A 17,766-nucleotide genomic window follows, 5' to 3' on the forward strand; every position below is an offset into this window, starting at 1 on the left:
GAATTCAGCGATACCTCATCTCTCTGTAATAAAATACCAGCTGAAAACTGCGACATTATAGCACGTGGCCCCTCGTAACCACAAAGAGACATTGTAAATTATTACTGAATTTCAGACAATGATATCTGTATTTATTCTCAAATTCTCATGATAGATACTGCGCCACTCTTTCAGAAAGGAAAATCATTCGCATAATAATACTATATATCGCGCACGTGAAAGAAAGAGAAAAGAACAATTTCAATGAACCTAACATATTCGAAAAGCAAAAATCACCGGCAACAACTTTTATCGAATAAGATATATAAGCGGCAAGGCACAGGATACGACTGTGCGTATCGAACAAAATTCACTGCCAGTGCAATTGGCTCAACGTTTGCCGCAAGTCTCACATCTTCAAGATGCAGATAAGCGCTGTTTTCGGTTTCAGTGGCGGATCCATGGCGTCTATGTGCAGTGAGTTCTAGTCACGGAAACTATAAGTAGATCATAAGCGAAAATCAACTTTAAGCTCGGAATAGAGCGAAGACAGCGAAGTGCGGGTCCGATATTAAGAAAGAACAGCAGAATAGTAGCTGGCGTCTGTCAGTAGCTTTTGTGCAAAAAGCGGGAAATCCTATTATGGAAACTGCGGCTCAGTTTCAGCTGTAGGCGCCTGTTTTTCACACTAGCTCAGGCCATTCCTCTGTTAGAAAAATAAAATAAAAGCACCTATAAGGTAACGCAGATGGCTGCGCCAGGCAGACAGTAACACTGTTATCTACGGCTTCGGAGAAATAGCTTAGCCAATCTTGCTGACCTAGTTTATCTCTATATTGTGGCAGAACGCCTTCACAAACAAAAAATTGTAAAACTCAGATACAAAGTTAGGCGTAAAAGTAAAGTAAACGTTCTTTTTAAAAATCATGGGATTTCAGGTTCACAAGTATGACTAATAACATTGTTCGGCAAACACTTTGAAGTCCTCTTTCTCAAATCAAACAAAAATATAAATTTTCAGAATTTCACAAGAAGTGTTTGAAGGTGCAAGGGGCAAAAATAAAGCTCGACTTAAAAACCAGTGTGTCCTGCAGAGAATGTCGTCGTCGAGGATTCCTTAACTTTTCCTTAACTGCAAGTGATTGTAGCAGATAGGAAGAAGAAAAGCAAGCACTTCCTTGTCCAACTTATGTTTATATTTAGAGGCTATGGAACAACATTTATTGTGTATACGCCTACGAAAACAAAACATGAGGTGACATCCCAAGTGCATTAGTATTTTTCCTGAAATTCATAACGGGACGTTATCTTGTCTAGCTGGCGAATAAACTCATCTTAAGGAAAGACAGAACATTGACCAATGTCACATGGTAAAATGGGTTAGTAGATATTTCATAGAAGATTCTTACTGTAAAAGTATCGTAATATTGTTTATTGCTGTTTTGCAACTAAGTCGAACTATTATTTCACACGTTCTTTGCTTACGACATTATTTACTAATGGCGTTGAGAGTTAATAATGTCGTTGTAACATTTATTGCTTGATAAAATGAAGAAAAAAGTTCAGAGTCCTTCCCATGTCGAGGAAATGGGGGTGAGCGAAGCTTGTAGCAAGACGACGCAGTCGCAGGCGTTCCGTTTCGTTTGCTCTGCACTCAGGGGCGGAGGCTCTTCGCTGACGTTTCGCCTGGGCTTCGGAAGCCCTCACGCTAGAATCAGCACGTCGACGACGAGCTCTTTCCCGAGCAAGTACGCGGCGCCGTTGCTCAAACGCAGCCTACTCCTCGGCGGAACGGACCACGCGTGGGCTTCCCGTCCGGAAACTGATCTGAAGCGCAGCTGCGCCATTCAGCGGCTACTATGCGAAGTCAGCGCGTGACGCTTGTGTGAATACTGTATAACATTAGTCAAGTTTGCCTGCACATATACTTTAATGAAGCGTGTTGTATACCACACAGCACCGCTGAAGTTTTTTAAGGAATGTTTTTTGTCATTGAAGACTGGTGCACACCAGGTGGCACATAGTCACCCAAGTTGACGTCAAAGAGGTTCTTTGAAGAGTAGCAGATACTAAATAGAGCGTACCCATCGACGCAAGTCGGCATCAAGGTGGTTCACTGAAGATCGCCGCATACCGCGTGGTACATACCCAGTGACTTCGGTTGACGTCATATGATGTTTTCTCAAGAGGGGCACATGGCAAGCGACTTATCTCTAATGGCTCAAGTTGGGCTGAAACAGATTCATTGAAGAGCGGCAGATATCTAGTGACACATACCAAGTAGGCCAGTTTGGCGTAAAGTTCATTAAAGAGCGCCACAATTGGCACATACCCAGGGCTCCAAGTTGTCATCAAAGAGGTTCATTGAAAGGCGGCCTATACCCACTGTCACATATGCAGTGAGCCAACTTGTTTCGATTGTTGGTTGCGAACCCTGATCCATCTGAACAGCAGCCCGATGCACTGCGCATGAGACCATGGACTACCCAATAACACCCAATGGCTAACACAGGTTGGCGTGAAACGGGTCAACTGATGAGCGGCACACATGCAATATCGCATATGCCTCGCTCAAGTTGGCCGTGCGATTTGTCTTATATAGGGTAGTCACGCTCTGCCGACGAGACCATGGACTACCCCGAGGCCCAAATTGCCTGGAAAATTATCATTGAACTCGTCAGACAGGCAGCCCCTGAAAGTACATGAGGTACCCTAATAATGCTAATCGCGTTATTATTCGACGTTAAAATAAATAGGTTATCAGTATTCGCAACGTGCGTAACATTCACTAACTGAATACTCAAGCTCCACGATTTATGAGGCGGCTTTGTAGACATTCCGCTTTCGGTAATTGCGTTTTCCCACTAGGCTTTGGGGCATGCACTTGAAAGACGTTTTTCTGATTGCAAAATAATTACATTAAGTTTAATTCAAAGTAGTGTTGTTGATCGCTTTATCAATAAACTTTACACAATAAATCGCCGCGCTGGGCCATCATAACTGACCTGCCTGGACGACATGGAAGAGGCATGGCTGTCGCTGCTTGCCGATACGGTTGGACGCGGTACACAGCAGCGTCCCGTACTCCGTATGACTGTGAGGGATGTACCGAGCGACACTGCGCGTCCCCTGAGCCCAGAAGCTCTTGAGGGGCCGCTGTTGCAGCGTGCTGTTGAAGCGCCACTCGAAGGTGACATTGCTCGGGTCTGCTTCGACCTCGCAGTGCACCTCGACCTCTTGGTGACGCGATGCGGCGTACACCACGTGCTGGTTGGCCTTGCAGAGCGGTGCGTCTGCACAGATATAGAAAATGGACATATGCATAGATAGATAGATAGATAGATAGATAGATAGATAGATAGATAGATAGATAGATAGATAGATAGATAGATAGATAGATAGATAGATAGACTATTGTGAAAGCATTACATACATCATGCACAATGTCATCTGCGAAGTGTGGGCTATCGGACGTAACCATGGTGCTCGTAAACAATTCCATTGAGTGACAGTACGGAAGAAGAGGCAATCTCTGAAAACAGAATTCTGACACCAAACTTTCCCTTCCTAGAATGGGGCCTTTTAGCTTGATAGATACTCGGGCGGCATACCTACATATTCGCATCGATGCCGAACTGATTCTGAAAATATGTTTTAGCATAAAAAAATGACAGCAGATCCACGAGGTGAATGATGATGAGTGGGCGAAGCTCCGGAGGGAATCATCGGATCTCCCGCTTAAGGGGACGCTAGCACAAACGCGTTAGAAACGTGCAGTACTCTCTAGTAAAGGGGAGCGGCCACAGCGTCTTACGCAGCCATTTACACATGCCGGAACGTGCACCGCGTTTGCCGACGCCATCACATGACTGCTGAGAGAGTATACCCCCCGTATTCATAAACGCTCCTAGACTTGAACTTGACTTGCCACCGCTTTGGGCAGCGCGTTCGAAACGCGTTGAAGGTAAGGTGGAGAGGCCACAGCGTCTTACACCAGCTTCTTACACGGTCCGTAACGCGCTAGCACAAACGCGTTAGAAACGCGCTAGAAACGCGGCCTTTCGTTAATGTTGGGTATTTATAGCCATCGTGGTGCGTTTGTCCATGTCCGCTTCGTGGCGTAGTGGGCTAACGCCGCGCGCTCGGAAGCGAGGGGTCCCTGGTTCGATTCCGCGCTACGGACACAACTTCGGAATTTTTTTCTCATTTTTCTCAGGCTGGTTACACACTACTACTACTACTACGACGGGGACGGAACGGGTGCCGCCATAAGGAGCTTCGCCCCTAAAAGATAACAGATTGCTGACGACAACGAGGATAACCCATGGTAAGGCATGTATCAAAGCGGTAACCATAATGTTACGCTGGTCGTAATCGGCCACAGCCCGATCAGCGCAAATAAGGATTCGCTTTCAGCAGTTCACAAGGGCTTTGTTAACAATTTACAAGCCAACATGAACGTACTGTAAGGGAGGTCGTACATTGGCCCCGTGTTGAGTACTCTTACTGTCTCGAGGCACTAGTCATGATGTCAACTGGACGTGAGACATTGCAGGCTATTATTAACGAACGCAACTATGTCCCGGCTACCGTGGTCGTAACAAGCATGACTTTCTTTCGCCACATACAAGAACGATTGCGAAAATAATGCTTTACTTTCAAAACCTGTGTGTGCATGAATTACCCCCACGTGTCTAAGCTGTGTAAAGCTAGAACTTCTGTTGGAAACCAATGAGCCAAGTTTATATATTCGAGCTTTGCACTTCACCTAAATGAAGGGTATCAAATATTAAATCACGCACTCACCTTCAGAGTCTGCAAGAGAGGCGTAAACTTCTCTACTTTGCCTATTTCACAAATTTTCTCAGTCAGAGCTCGGTCGCCCAGTCATCACACCACCTCATTGCAGTTACTTTAACGCAAGCCACACGATATCTACGTAAACCCAACGCACCTGCAATTTAGCCAATGTTCTATCGTTCTTAAAACAAGCAGCAAATAACTGCACCGGCCTTCGACACCCGACTTTGTGCTACAGTACCATCCAACCTATAAAACAAATACACAGAAACTAGAGTACTGGTGATTATGGCCACCCCTCATGCAACAGCTCTAACTAGGGGCATACTTCTTTCTGGGGTTTTACGTGCCAAAACCAGTTCTGATTATGAGGCACGCCGTAGTGGAGGGCTCCGGATTAATTTTGACCACCTGGGGTTCTTTAACGTGCACTACAACGCAAGCACACGGGCGTTTTTGCATTTCGCCTCCATCGAAACGCGGCCCCCGCGGCTGGGATTCGATCCCGCGATCTCGTGCTCAGCAGCGCAACGCCTTAGCTGACTGAGCCACCCCGGCGGGTAACTAGGCGAATTTCACATAATCATGAACAGCATAGATAACAACAATGCAATTAACCTTGTATGAAATTGCACGTACAGCATTAGGTAATCAAGGCTTGCAATCCGAAGCGGAACCGTTACGCACCGTAGCTTGTATGTAAGCTTCAGTGCACGGAAGTTAGACACGTCCGCGTCATTATTCGCGACCTTTGGATGATGAAATGCGAGAGTGATTACTTTACCGCAATCTTAGTGTCACCTTTCACAACTGCCATATGCCATAATCGAACGTAACCGCAGCGCACGTAGCGCTTCGCAGATAGCATGGTTTACAACCAGCGCCATGTTTTACCGTCATTTACAGTGATAAGCTGTATTGGTACTTTCTATATAGCCTCGAAATTATGCAATGCGGCAGTATCGCAATACAATGCAACCGTGGGGTGAAAAAACCGTTCTAGACTTCATATGCCACCCTTTTTTCGCATGCATATCAGGAGAGTAGGCGACCCTTTCAACTACTTCCCACTATGTCAAATGCGTATTTGATGACGTGGACTCCCACTCCGAACGATTTTCGAAGTCTCGCGTTGTTCCCACTACATTGCAGCAGTAGTACCGTATCACTCCAGGTTTTCCGTCCCACTAATGTCTCAGCCTACGTGGCTTAAAAAGTTCGGCGGCATTAAAATAAAGAGTACGTCACCCTTATGGCAAATAGTGGCAGCTGCTCCTTCGTGCAAGGTGTGGGCGGTGGGAAAACTAATGTATGGCAATTTCCTTGCTTTGTCTCATTTATTCTGTTATTTCATTGTCATTGCTTTGGCGTTGGGAGGCTACACCCGAAGTCACGGGAACAAATATCGGCCTCGATGGCCACCTTTCCATTGAGATGACAATCAAAAAAGCCCGGGTAGAGTGCATTGCGTGTACTTTAAAGAACCCTAGGTGGTCGAAACTAATCTGGAGTCCCTCACTACGGCGTGCCTTATAATAATATCGTCGCTTTGGCAAGTAAAACTGCAGAACTTAATTTTTAACATGTCTTTTTTTTTAGGGGGGGGGCATTTGCCATTATTTTCCCGCCACAGTGGCTTAGTGGCTATGGGGTATTGCTGCTAAGTACGCGGTCGTGGAAACAAATCCCGGCCGCGGCGGCTGCATTTCGATGGGTGCGAAATGCAAAGACGCGCTTGTCCCGTGCATTGGGGGAGCGTTAAACATCCCCTGGTAGTCAGAATTAATCCGGAGTCCCCCACTACGGCCTGCCTCATAATGAAATCATTGTTTTGGCATGTAAAACCCCCGAAATAATTTATTCAATTGTCATTATTTATTGCTGGTGCTTGAGAACGAGGTTCAAAAATACGCATTCCTGCATGGTGTGAATAAACGTGCGGGACGCTGCTATGGCAACACGACTCCATGGGGGAGAGAAACAATGGCTGGCATATTGTAGCAATTCTTTTCAATTGCTATCCCGTTTCGCCCTTCTTCAGTCGTGCGAGCGGCTTTCCACGTGCTTAATGAGCATGTCGCGAGCGTTGGATGATAAGAAAGGACTTCATTAATTCGAAATGAATGTCGCCATTGTACCGATACATTGTTATCTTAGATATGCGCAATGTGCTGTGTCGCAAGTCAGTGTGTCCTCAGCGACGAGCGGGAAGTTCTGTTTTATTAGGAGCTAGGAAAGTTATTTTGTCAGGTAGGACAAAACGGCTCTCTGAGCGGGACGATAGACAAGGCGTTTTCGAATACTGCAAATTCCCGTAAATGTGTTTAAAGGTAGTAAACGTTCTTTTCCTTTGATCTTCACAGTGAGGATAATCCAAATGGATACTGCTAGGATGAATCCGGCAGCCGCACGCAACTCAGTTAGGGTGCTTCATTGGGTTGCAGACGTTATCTCGGGATGGATCGAAGTGCCAAAGGCCTTGAAAGAAAATAGGCGTAAGAAAAAAGAGGACTAATACGTATCCCACATGTATTGTGATGTGTTCCATTTCATGCTGCGATATTGCAAGGTATTAATAAGTAATGAGGTTCTGCAGTTTTACGCGTTAAAACTATGATGAGATTATTAGACATGCCGTAGTGGGGAACTACAAATTAATCCTGATCGTCTTGATTGCCCACCTAAATTAAGTATACGAGCGTTTGTGCATTTCGACTCTATCGGAATGCGACCACCCCGGCGAGGATCGAACACACGACCTCGAGCTCAGTAGCGTGTTGCCCAAGCCACTGTGCAATCGCACTGTATCTGCAAAATGAGGGACTCATGTTGTCAAAGCTTCAATTTCACCCCTAATCTGTGGAGTCAAAACTTAAGGATAGAAAGGCACAGTAAACGAACGAATCGTAAAGTGCGTAGATAGTTCCTCGAGCTTTGGAGCAACTTGATCACGGCTCATTCGTTGTCTGTGTCTATAGATAAAATTAGCATACCTCCTGATGCCTTCAGGGTAACAGGAAGGGATATGGGGAGTCAAACAATAATGTTTTCAAATGCACAACAGTAAAAGAAAAGGGAAGTATATCGCCTGAAGATGTGCTACTTCTGCAGACGTCTTCTTCAGACATAAATCATATAGAAACTACGGGGCGAAAATACGAAATGAGAAGTGTATGATGAAAAAGTCAGAAGGACCAACCAAGTCGCAGGTGTGAATGCAATTTCAAGAAGACACGCAAAGACGCCGCCTGCCCTATCCACCCACGCGTGTCTTTTCCAGTAGGTGTAGAAGAGGGGGAGCGGAGGTAGACCATAAAAGCACCCGTAACGTAAAGCACGAGGTGCTCAGAGTAGGCGCAACAATAAAACCGCTTCGCTTTGTTATTGGTAGACGCGTGATAAAACCCTTGCGAAATCCAGCCCAGGTACTCCGCAGGAAGTAATGTGCTAGCGGGCCACGTTACGCAATCATCCGTCGCCCAATTGTCGACGCTTTGACTAAAATGAGTAGCGCGTTATTTGCACTTCCTCGTATTCTCATTCTTGCGAAATTCGTGCAAACGCGCTGCGGCAAGAACTGCGTTTTCTCACGAAAGCCCCCAAACACCCATTCTGGCACGGCGCAACACTCACTCTTTTATTTTCTTCGTTTGACTTACAGGCTTCATAACGTGACTTGAAAACATTCTCGTCCGATCTATCTTACGGGAGAACATCAAGTAAGCACTCGTAGCGGGTTTTCACTGTGACTTGTGAATTATATTTAACTTCTCTTCCCATAAGCAATTTCTGAATCATGATTACAGAGTGTGTGCGACTACTTCCGCAAGGGACGTTTTTCCCAGGTAAATAAAAGAACAAAGAAGGGTAGAGCAGCCGTCGAAGCCATAAAAGTCTTGCCGTTCGTTGTAAGACTTCGCTGCAGAGCCCAGGATGCTAGTGATGGCTGCGCCTGCACATTAAGGCTAGTTGAGCTTTATATAAACAGAAATATTATGGGTTACGTTGTAAGGCTGCTCTTTTTCAGAGAGCTCCAAGGCTGCTATTGCGTTCCTGAAGCCTCATGAGATGAGCTCTGCCGCTGGTACGAAAGAAGACAATTCTCTCCGTACTGAAGGCCGCACGGCCAGCCACAGGAATTTCGAGGTAGTGGAAGGCAGGAGCTACGTTTATTACGATTCCTGTGGTGGGTGAAATACAACGCTCCACCGGAGAAAGTGCATGAAGTTACGCCACGTTGAACGTTGTTGCGTCCAAGTGAAGATATGAATTCATATTTTCCCAAGATGACTTAGTGCAGCGCGAGAGATATAATGGTTGTTATTTTTTATAATTCAGCGCCTTGGAGCATGCGGCTTCATGAAAGCGACCTTTGAACATGCGAAATGTTCGTTCAAGTTGCAGCCAGCTAATGAAGAATTATTTGACCCTGTCTCGCTGGAGCTGTTTTCTGATCCAGGTATGCTTTAAATTGACGTACATGCTTCAATAATAACAATAAAGACACAACTAAGCAAGCACACAGGCATTCCCAGGTCTAGGAGGCATAATAATAAACACTACAGGAAGGCACTCACGCTGAACGCGTAGCTGTAGCGTTTCCCCCTGCGTCCGCCCTTCGGAGTTCTCGGCGCTGCATGAGTAGAGGCCCGAGTGGTGCGTCTGCACTCGCTGGATGACGAGGAAGTTTTTGGAGACAAGCACGTTCTCTGAAGCCTGCAACTCGTCGCCGTTGAACTGCCAGGCCACTTCGTCCACCGGCGGATTGGCGTCCGCGCGGCACTCCAGGTACACGTCGTTGTTCTCCTGGATGTTCTCAAGGCTTAGCTTGGTGCCCAGCTGGAGCGAGATCCTAGGCTTGTCTGCAAGGAGAGGCCATCAAGCGGGAAAACGCTGTGCTATAAAAATAGTTCGCGCTAAGCTTAATTGAAAACAGATGCGATTCTGCTGACTGTGAGTTCCTGAATACATTGTTGAGTTAATATTATTTTATCCACAAGAATACAGACCATGAGGACCCAATGCATTTTCTTCGCGTTCTCGTCAGTTATATGTAAGACGACCACAAACGGTTGCGGGATATGACTCTGAAAACAAAAACAAAAAACTAGCGCCTAAATTCTAGCTCTTTTAATGTACAAAGTTTCTAATTTATTAGATAAACTGTTGGTCACAAAAGCTGCAATAAATTTAAACTTTGAATGTGAGCCAATTTGGCTAGTCATTATGACAATCCTAGAAAATTTTCTGTTCTATAAACCTTCGATGACGACAGTACCTGCTGCTCGTGCATGAAAGGACATGTCGTGTGTCACCGCAGCCGCTTTAATGCAGAAATTACCGCTGGCCTTGCGGAGCGTTTCTTTGTTTATTTATTTTACTATACCACTTTTCAAAACGTTTTACAGGCTTCAAGCAAACGCTCCAAAATCATCTTTGCCGCATCATGGTGTAGCGACGTGGAGTTGACCAATAAGCAGGGCAGGGTTCCTTTCTTTCATTGCCGGTTAGCACCAGACACAAGTGTTCTTCACAGTAAAATAAAAGGAACATAATAAAAAAGGAAGAAGTGAGACGACTTTGAGACCATGAATTACCATCCTAAAGGTGTAGGTATAGTGCCTAGAATATACTGGCTAGTGTGCCGACCACCCGCTGTTTTCAATGGAGGAGCGTGGCACCGTTTGCAATGAATGCCCACGGTGGCCGACAGGGGTCGCAGCAATACAGGTGGGTGCCGACTCCGCGTGTCGTCTGCTTCGCGCAGCAGTTTCGCAGCGGTTGCGTCGATTTCTATGTTTGCGTTTTCAGTGTTATTACAGTGTTGCGTGTTTCTTCTTGGGGTTCTTAAAGAGTGAGTGCGTGGTTGTTGTGTTTCTGTGCCTGTCATTACGAGAACTCATTATGAGGCGGCGGTGAAAAAATGGCGAAACCAAAGCGACAGTGCAAGGAGAGGACCTGCTTTGTGCCGTTGTGTAGAAGTGGTTACCGCTCGAACAAAGATCGTGTATCCTTGTTCACTGCACCATCTGATGCAACGCGGCTAGCAGAATGGGCAAGAATGATCAGGAGAACGGACAGAAAGCTGACGCCAACAGCTGTTGTTTGTGAAAAACATTTCGAAAGCAGTTTTATCGAGCGCGCTTTCTCTATCACCGTGAACGGCGTTGTCCACGAGATTCCCCGCGATAAACCGCGCCTGAAACCCGACGCCATACCCACGATATTTCCCGAGTATCCTAAGCACCTTGTGCCTAAAGTGTCAGCAAAAAGAAAAAAACAAGAAATCTGTGCGAACAGGATCTAGAGCTTCCAGCAAAGCGGCACAGGCTCTGAGCTGTGCTCAGCCGTTGAGAGTGACGAATCAGAGAGCCTCGAAGGATGTGGTGACCACCTGAATACTGCTGCACCTGAAGAGTGCACCCCGCGCTGTAGCTCTGAAACAGCAAGCGCGCAAAATGACGAAGCTCAGCGCCTGCAAACCACTTGTGAAATTCGCCACCCGTTCTGCGACCTCTCTATTCCGGTCTATTGGATAAAAGTACCATCTCCGCCAGTAGAATCAGTAGCCTACGCTTATTGTGAAGCCGAAGTGAATAACTTCGCCACACTTTTCATTGAGAAAATGGTACTGTTCGAAAAGCCTTTGCCTGAACGACAATCAGTGACAGCCACGGTGTACCTGAGAGGAAGGGAGAAGTCGAAACAAGTCCTCAGAACTCGCGATGAGGCGGAATCCCTGATCAAGGACGTTTCCTTAACAGCTCTTTGTGGTGGATGCGGCCTAAAGCCTGCTTCAAAGAAGCACACTTCCTACAGAGGCATGTTTTTTGCGGAAAAATGCTCGTTATCTACGCAGTCTGATGGTATCGAGTCTTGTGTTTTCTGCAAGTACCAAAGAATTCTGGCTCAAAACCAAGCCTACAGGAAAAAGAAAAGGGAAAAGGCAAGCGCAGGAAAGCATGGTGAAAAGAAACACTGTAAGAACATTTCTCGCAATTTGTCGAGAACCAAGAAACGACTCGCAACTGCAAAAGAACAGGTGGCACACATGAAAGAGCAAAATGAGGCTGTTAGCGAAGAAGCATTTGAGAGTAAAATTAAATCTCTTCCCCCAAAACAGCAACTCGCTGTCAAGAGTTGTTTCCTTGCTGCAAGACGGAAGTCACATAAAGGCATGCGATACAATGATGAGTGGATCGTAGAATGCATGATGATGAAGATGCGCAGCCCGAAGTTATACGAACATCTCCGCAGAGAAACCATTATGGTACTGCCCGGTAGAACATGCCTGCAGAGCTACCTGCAGCGCTTCAAGGGTGGCTTTGGCCTCAGTGCCAATATTTTCAATGCATTAACTGAAAAGTCGAAGACCATGGATGTTTACAGTCGACATGGTGGCCTCGTCATCGATGAGATCAAGCTTTCCGAGCACCTAAATGTAAAATCAGCCGGTGAGTAAAGCTTAAGTAGAAATTCTTGCAAAGTCCTGCGTACATGACGAAAAATGTGATGTTCTGCCAATCGCTACGATTTTCCTCAAATGAAATGTACGATCGAAAGCCAATATGCCTAAGGTGTTGCTTTTTATTGCGATATCAATTATATGACCACGTACTCCAGGTAAACTTTCGCCACCGCTGTAATGTTCTGGATAAAGTTCAAGTGCGATAAGATCTATCACACCCTGAGTGTCGTATGCTGTGCGTGCGAGGGTGAGCCGAAAATGATAATGGTTTAATGCACACCATCTTCCCGTGCGCTCAATGTTGGAGCTCACGTACGTTATTAAACGCGAGCTTGGGGCAGGGGCGGCAGGCGAGGGAGCGTCTGCTCTTCTAGCCCGGCCGTGGCTGCGCATGGATGTGCGCGCGCCGTATCTTGGAGGCTATATGCGGCGGGTACATAGCCTAAGGGCGAGCCGAGATGGCTTGTGGCTACGTAAACGCTCTCTGTTCCCGCGCGGCTAGAGTTGGAGGTCAAGTAATCTCAATTTCCCGAAAGATGGTGAAGCGAGAGGCCGCACGAAGCGTTTCCTCCTCGCTGCTTGTGACAGTGAATGTGACAGTGAATGTTCGTGGTCATCGAGTGATATCCGTCCAAGAAGTGCCTGTGCATACGCGACACCGCTCTTGCAAATTTAATTATAGTTTACTGCAACCTACACGACCGATAAAACTACGAACCTTCATACTTCATGTAGTTGTTTAACGCTTTGCCGTCACTATAAAATTCCTCGCCTTTCATGTAAACTGTCATTTAACATTGTTTTACAGCGATTGATTATATTCTAACCTTTTTTGAGAGATGTGAAAGTAAAACTGGATGTTCCTCTTGTGCTGCTCTTTTACTATTAAGGCCACATTGAAGGCTTTGTCGACCTCGGGGATCATACACCTGCTGACCAGAAGAATGTGCTGGCAGACCATGACATGGTTGTGCTGTTTCATCCATTTACTGGTAACCTGATTTAACTTTCTTTTTTGCTTCTCAACCATATAATACGCAGAGCGTGTGCTCTTAGAAAATACTTATACCTTTATGCAGGAAACTGGACGCAAATTCTTGGCGTTTTTGCCTCCAAGGGCAACGTGAAATCCGCGACACTGGCGAAAATCGTTGTGGAAACGACTGTCCTTGCTGAAAAAGCTGGCCACTTTGTAGACTGCATAACATGCGACGGCGCCAGCTGGAATAGGAGCATGTGGCGGCTGTTTGGAATACAGGGTGAGATTTTATTTGAGTGTAATATATGCTAAGTTGTTCTTACAACGTGGTGCTACTGCAGCACACGGTTTACGATTTTTACAAGTTGTGATAACGTAACGCCCAGTGTGGGCGCAGTGGTTTTTTTGTTGCGCTACTAAGCCCGAGAGCGCGGGATCAAATCCCTGCCGCGGCCACTGCATTTCGATGGGGGCGAATTCGAATACAAAAACGCCAGTGTACCGAGCATTGGGTGCCCTTTAAAACACCCCAGGTGGTCAAAATAATCCGTAGTCCGGTCCCCCACTACCGCGTGCTTCATAATCAGATTGTGGTTACGGTACGTAAAACCCCACAATTTCATTTTTAAAATGAAGTAATGATTTTTCCTTCTCGGCATGTGTTTTTCTTTTTTTTACAAGGTTCTGCAAGCCACGTCCGGAACAGCACCAATCACCCAGTCGACCCGAAGAGGCAGCTGTTCTTTGTGTCGGATTTTCCACACTTAATGAAAAACGTGAGAAATGGATTTGTTGCAAAGGGGTACCTGACACCAGCTGGACATGTCCACAGTGGTATTGTTCAAGTAGCTTTCGAAGCAGATCGCGAAAGTGTTACACTAAAGGTGATGCCGAGCATTACAAATTCCCACATTAAGCCGAACTGTTTCGAAAAAATGAAGGTGGATCTCGCATTTCAGCTCTTCAGCGATCAGGTCATCAAAGGGCTTTTTGTGTACAGGGAGCGCATTGAATCTTCGTATAGGACTGTGCAACCGACTGTAGATTTTGTGAAAGAAATGAATCGCCTGATTCGTGTCATGACATCACGGACAAGCGAAAAGGCGCTCAAGCCTTGCAGTCCAAACATGCACTTTTTGAAAGGGCTTCTTGAGTATTTGCAAGAGTGGGAGCAGCATGCAAAACCAGCTGGTGGTGGTTTTCTTACACAAAGCACAGCTTCTGGACTAAGGGTTACCATCAAGAGTACCCTTGATCTGTTGTCCTACCTGACATCTACTCTAGGCTTCAAATATCTTTTAACGTCCCGTTTAAGCCAGGATAAGCTAGAAAACCTTTTCGGAATAATTAGGCAATCATCAGGGTGCAACGATCACCCAACAGTTTCGCAGTTTCTCGTGACTGTCAATTTACTGGCATTTTATAATCTGGCCAAACCACCCAGAGGAGGGAACTGCCCACCAGACATATTCAAGGCACTGCTGAATCCAACTGAGTTGTGTGCAACAACGGGCAGGAGACTTCTGGACAGGATAGACGGCCTTCTTGACTGCGGAAGTATCAATGAAGCTGAGGATGCCATTCAATCTCTCGTGGGCAGTGGTGAGCATGAAGCGTACATAGAAAAAAAGAGCAATAGTGCTTTGATCTACTATACTGCAGGTTATGTTGCACGAAAGATCATTGCCAAAAATGCTTGTCCCCAGTGTGCAGGCTGCCTTTGCGTAAGTAAAGCTGAAGCTAGTGCCGACGCTGCTTCATACTTCACTACTCACTTTGATAATGGAGGCCTCGTCTATCCTAGTCAGAACTTGTCAAGCGCTATAAAGGCCATGGAAGATGCTTTTACTGTGTTTTTCAGTAAAAAGAAGTTACACGAAGCGAGTCTAGCTGAATTTTCAAGTCAGCTGCTGACACTGGCCTTTCCTCAACTAGGGTGCCCAGAGCATGAAAAAGCAGCTTTGACGGCAGTTGTAAAGTTCTATGTTCTCTTGAGGTTTCGTTTTTTTTTTTTGTAAAAGGCATCAACAAAGAGAGGGAAGCGCGAAGGGAACGGCAAAAGCTCCATAAACTGCGCCACTGCCACTAGATCTATCTTCTTTATGGATGTTTGCATTATTTCTTCTAGTGATGTATTGTGCCTATGTTTGAGTGTTGTGACGTTTCAATAAACTATTTGTTACTTTAAATAAAAGCTCTGGTTCCTACTTTGTTTACGTATATTAGACATAAAAAGGAACGAGTTTACCAGGTATAAACAATGTATAGTACACGGAACACCAGCAGTCAGCTCTACAGGTCAATATAACCTTAGTATTGCTTTACTTTATTAGAATAAAGTAGCCTAAAAATTACCTTTAAAAATTTGCGCTATCACGAGAATACAAATTCCGTTTACCCTTCGCAGCATAGAAGCACTGGAGGTCCGACGCTCGAAGCCCAGCTGAGCTAGTATAAGCTTTTCACGCAAGCAGCAAGTAGTAAATAGGCCTTCTTATAGTCAAAAGAAACCCTAAATTAGAAATCACCTTCCCACATGAGAACTTTACTGCTCCTACGGCTTTATAAATACAAAAAGCGCAGCAGCCCCCTTGTGAAAACACGGTGGTCTATGAAGAGCGGGCGGCACCGCGGCACACACCCGCATGGCAGCGCTCCTAGCGGCAGCCGCCGACATTCATTGCAAATGGTGCCACCCGGAAGGCCGCGGTCGGCACACTAGCCAGTATATTCTAGGCACTATAGTGTAGGCGTAAATCAAGGTGCACTTGTAAGTGGCAACTCACACTGCACGTCCATCGTCCACGTGTCCTCTTCCACACTGTCTGCCATGGCCGGATTCTTGGCTCGGCAAGCGAGACTGGAGCCGTGGTCGTCATTCGAGGGAGTGAAGGACACCACACTCGTGGTCATGTTGCCGTCCGTTGACACGTACACGAAGGTGTGGTTTAGCTGGCGCAGGCCTTTCCACCACGTGACCACGGGCGGTGGTCGCGAACCCCACACTTCGCATACGATTTCAGCGGGGAGGCCCGCCGAGATTGGGATGTCGCCGCGCCTGATCTTCACCGACGTGGGACGCACTGCGTATACATTGCGCGAAGATGGTGACCTTTAGATTTGCAGGTTTCTATCTAAAGCTACCATCGAGTTGCACAGAAAGGAAATTCCGGCAACCACAACTCTAATTGAGCGTGACGTGTTGCGAAGCATTGTTGTTTGGTTAGAAGGGTTCTCACGAATCGTGATTATTTTCTGGAGCGGAACGGTGACCGCAGTTGCAACGTTTGTGCGAACCTATGGTATGGCAAGTGAGAATTAAGAAGTGGTTCTTGCAGGTGAAATGTTTTCATACATTGAGGTAAATTTGTTTGCTCAGTTTTGGCAGCGTTGCGTTCGCGTTCGGTGATCCGCTTTTGTTCCAGTAGGGCAGCGTGGGCTTTAGGCGTCTGAGCGGCATAGCAACGATGGACGGTCTCGGCGCACTTACGCTTACGCGTTTCTCGGGCGCACCTGGGTTGAGATGCTTCGCCGGGTGAAGCATTCGTGGCGCAGCACACTAAAGCGTGGGGCTGCTGTGCTTGATGAAACCGTGTGACGTGTTTCCGATTGAACCCAGCAACGGAGTAATCCTAAAGCATTTTAGTTCATCGAAGAGAACCATGATAGATTTACATGAAAACAGCCATACAAACGACTCCAACTATCGCCAGCTCTAGAAGAATCCCGGCACATTTTTTCCCCAAAAGCCGATAGGGGAGGGAAGCTGAGAGTCGAGACTGCATGAATATTTTGCACGGCACAATATAAAATGAGCACTGCAGTTCTTCTAGATATTTTGACAGCACCTTTTTGCACTGCATTGCCTTCGGGATTGGCCCATGAGAACGGTTCGACAGCGTGCTACACTCGACAACAATGCTTCGACCGAAGCAAAATAAGAAGGAAAGCGAGGCAACTTCAAGTTAACGTCAATTAAAAACAATGTCTTCATCAGTGAGTTGGGGGTGAGAATGGGGCAGAGCCACTGCGCACGCCCCTCCATCGTTTCACTCTTCTCGTGAAGCGAGTAGGAACAGCACCGGACAGCTGAACTTTTTGACTGCATTGTAAACGGGATTGGCCCACGTTTATAGACTGTCCATAGCCTCTGGAACGGGACAGATTTTTGCACTACACTACCTTCGAGATAGGCCCATATGTTTGGACTGCACATACCCACAGGAAAGCCTTTAGACAGCAGAAGCTTCGGGATGGGCTCGAAGTTTTAGAGTGCACTATTACCAGGTTCGGCCCACGAAAGAGGCTAGAAACATACATACCGATACGGAAAGGTAAAGGTAACCCACAAAGAAAGACATTGTCGTTAAAAACGTTGGCAACGGAGGTAACGCGCCGTTTGTCGGAGCAGTTCACGCTGCAGACTTGTAAGGCGCGAGACAGACATTATGGAAGTTCCGGTTTTGTACGACCAGCTAGATTGCAAAAGAAATTCTTCCTCGACATATTTACGTTGAACTTTACTTGATACTGCTCAAAA

General features: G+C 46.3%; 1 protein-coding gene across 1 annotated transcript in view; it reads right to left on the bottom strand.

Annotated features, from left to right (window-relative positions):
• The window catches only part of LOC119440311 (hemicentin-2), a 276,243-nt gene that overhangs the window by 8,982 nt on the left and 249,495 nt on the right, over positions 1–17,766 (bottom strand). The window contains exons 6-8 of the mRNA XM_049661540.1: positions 16,013–16,309; positions 9,357–9,641; positions 2,985–3,272 (exon numbers count right to left, since the gene is read on the bottom strand). Of these exons, the coding sequence (XP_049517497.1) occupies positions 2,985–3,272; positions 9,357–9,641; positions 16,013–16,309 (870 nt within the window). The remainder of the gene's footprint in view (positions 1–2,984; positions 3,273–9,356; positions 9,642–16,012; positions 16,310–17,766) is intronic.

The sequence above is a fragment of the Dermacentor silvarum genome, chromosome 2 (assembly GCF_013339745.2).
Source record: "Dermacentor silvarum isolate Dsil-2018 chromosome 2, BIME_Dsil_1.4, whole genome shotgun sequence".
Taxonomy (NCBI): Eukaryota; Metazoa; Arthropoda; class Arachnida; order Ixodida; family Ixodidae; genus Dermacentor; species Dermacentor silvarum.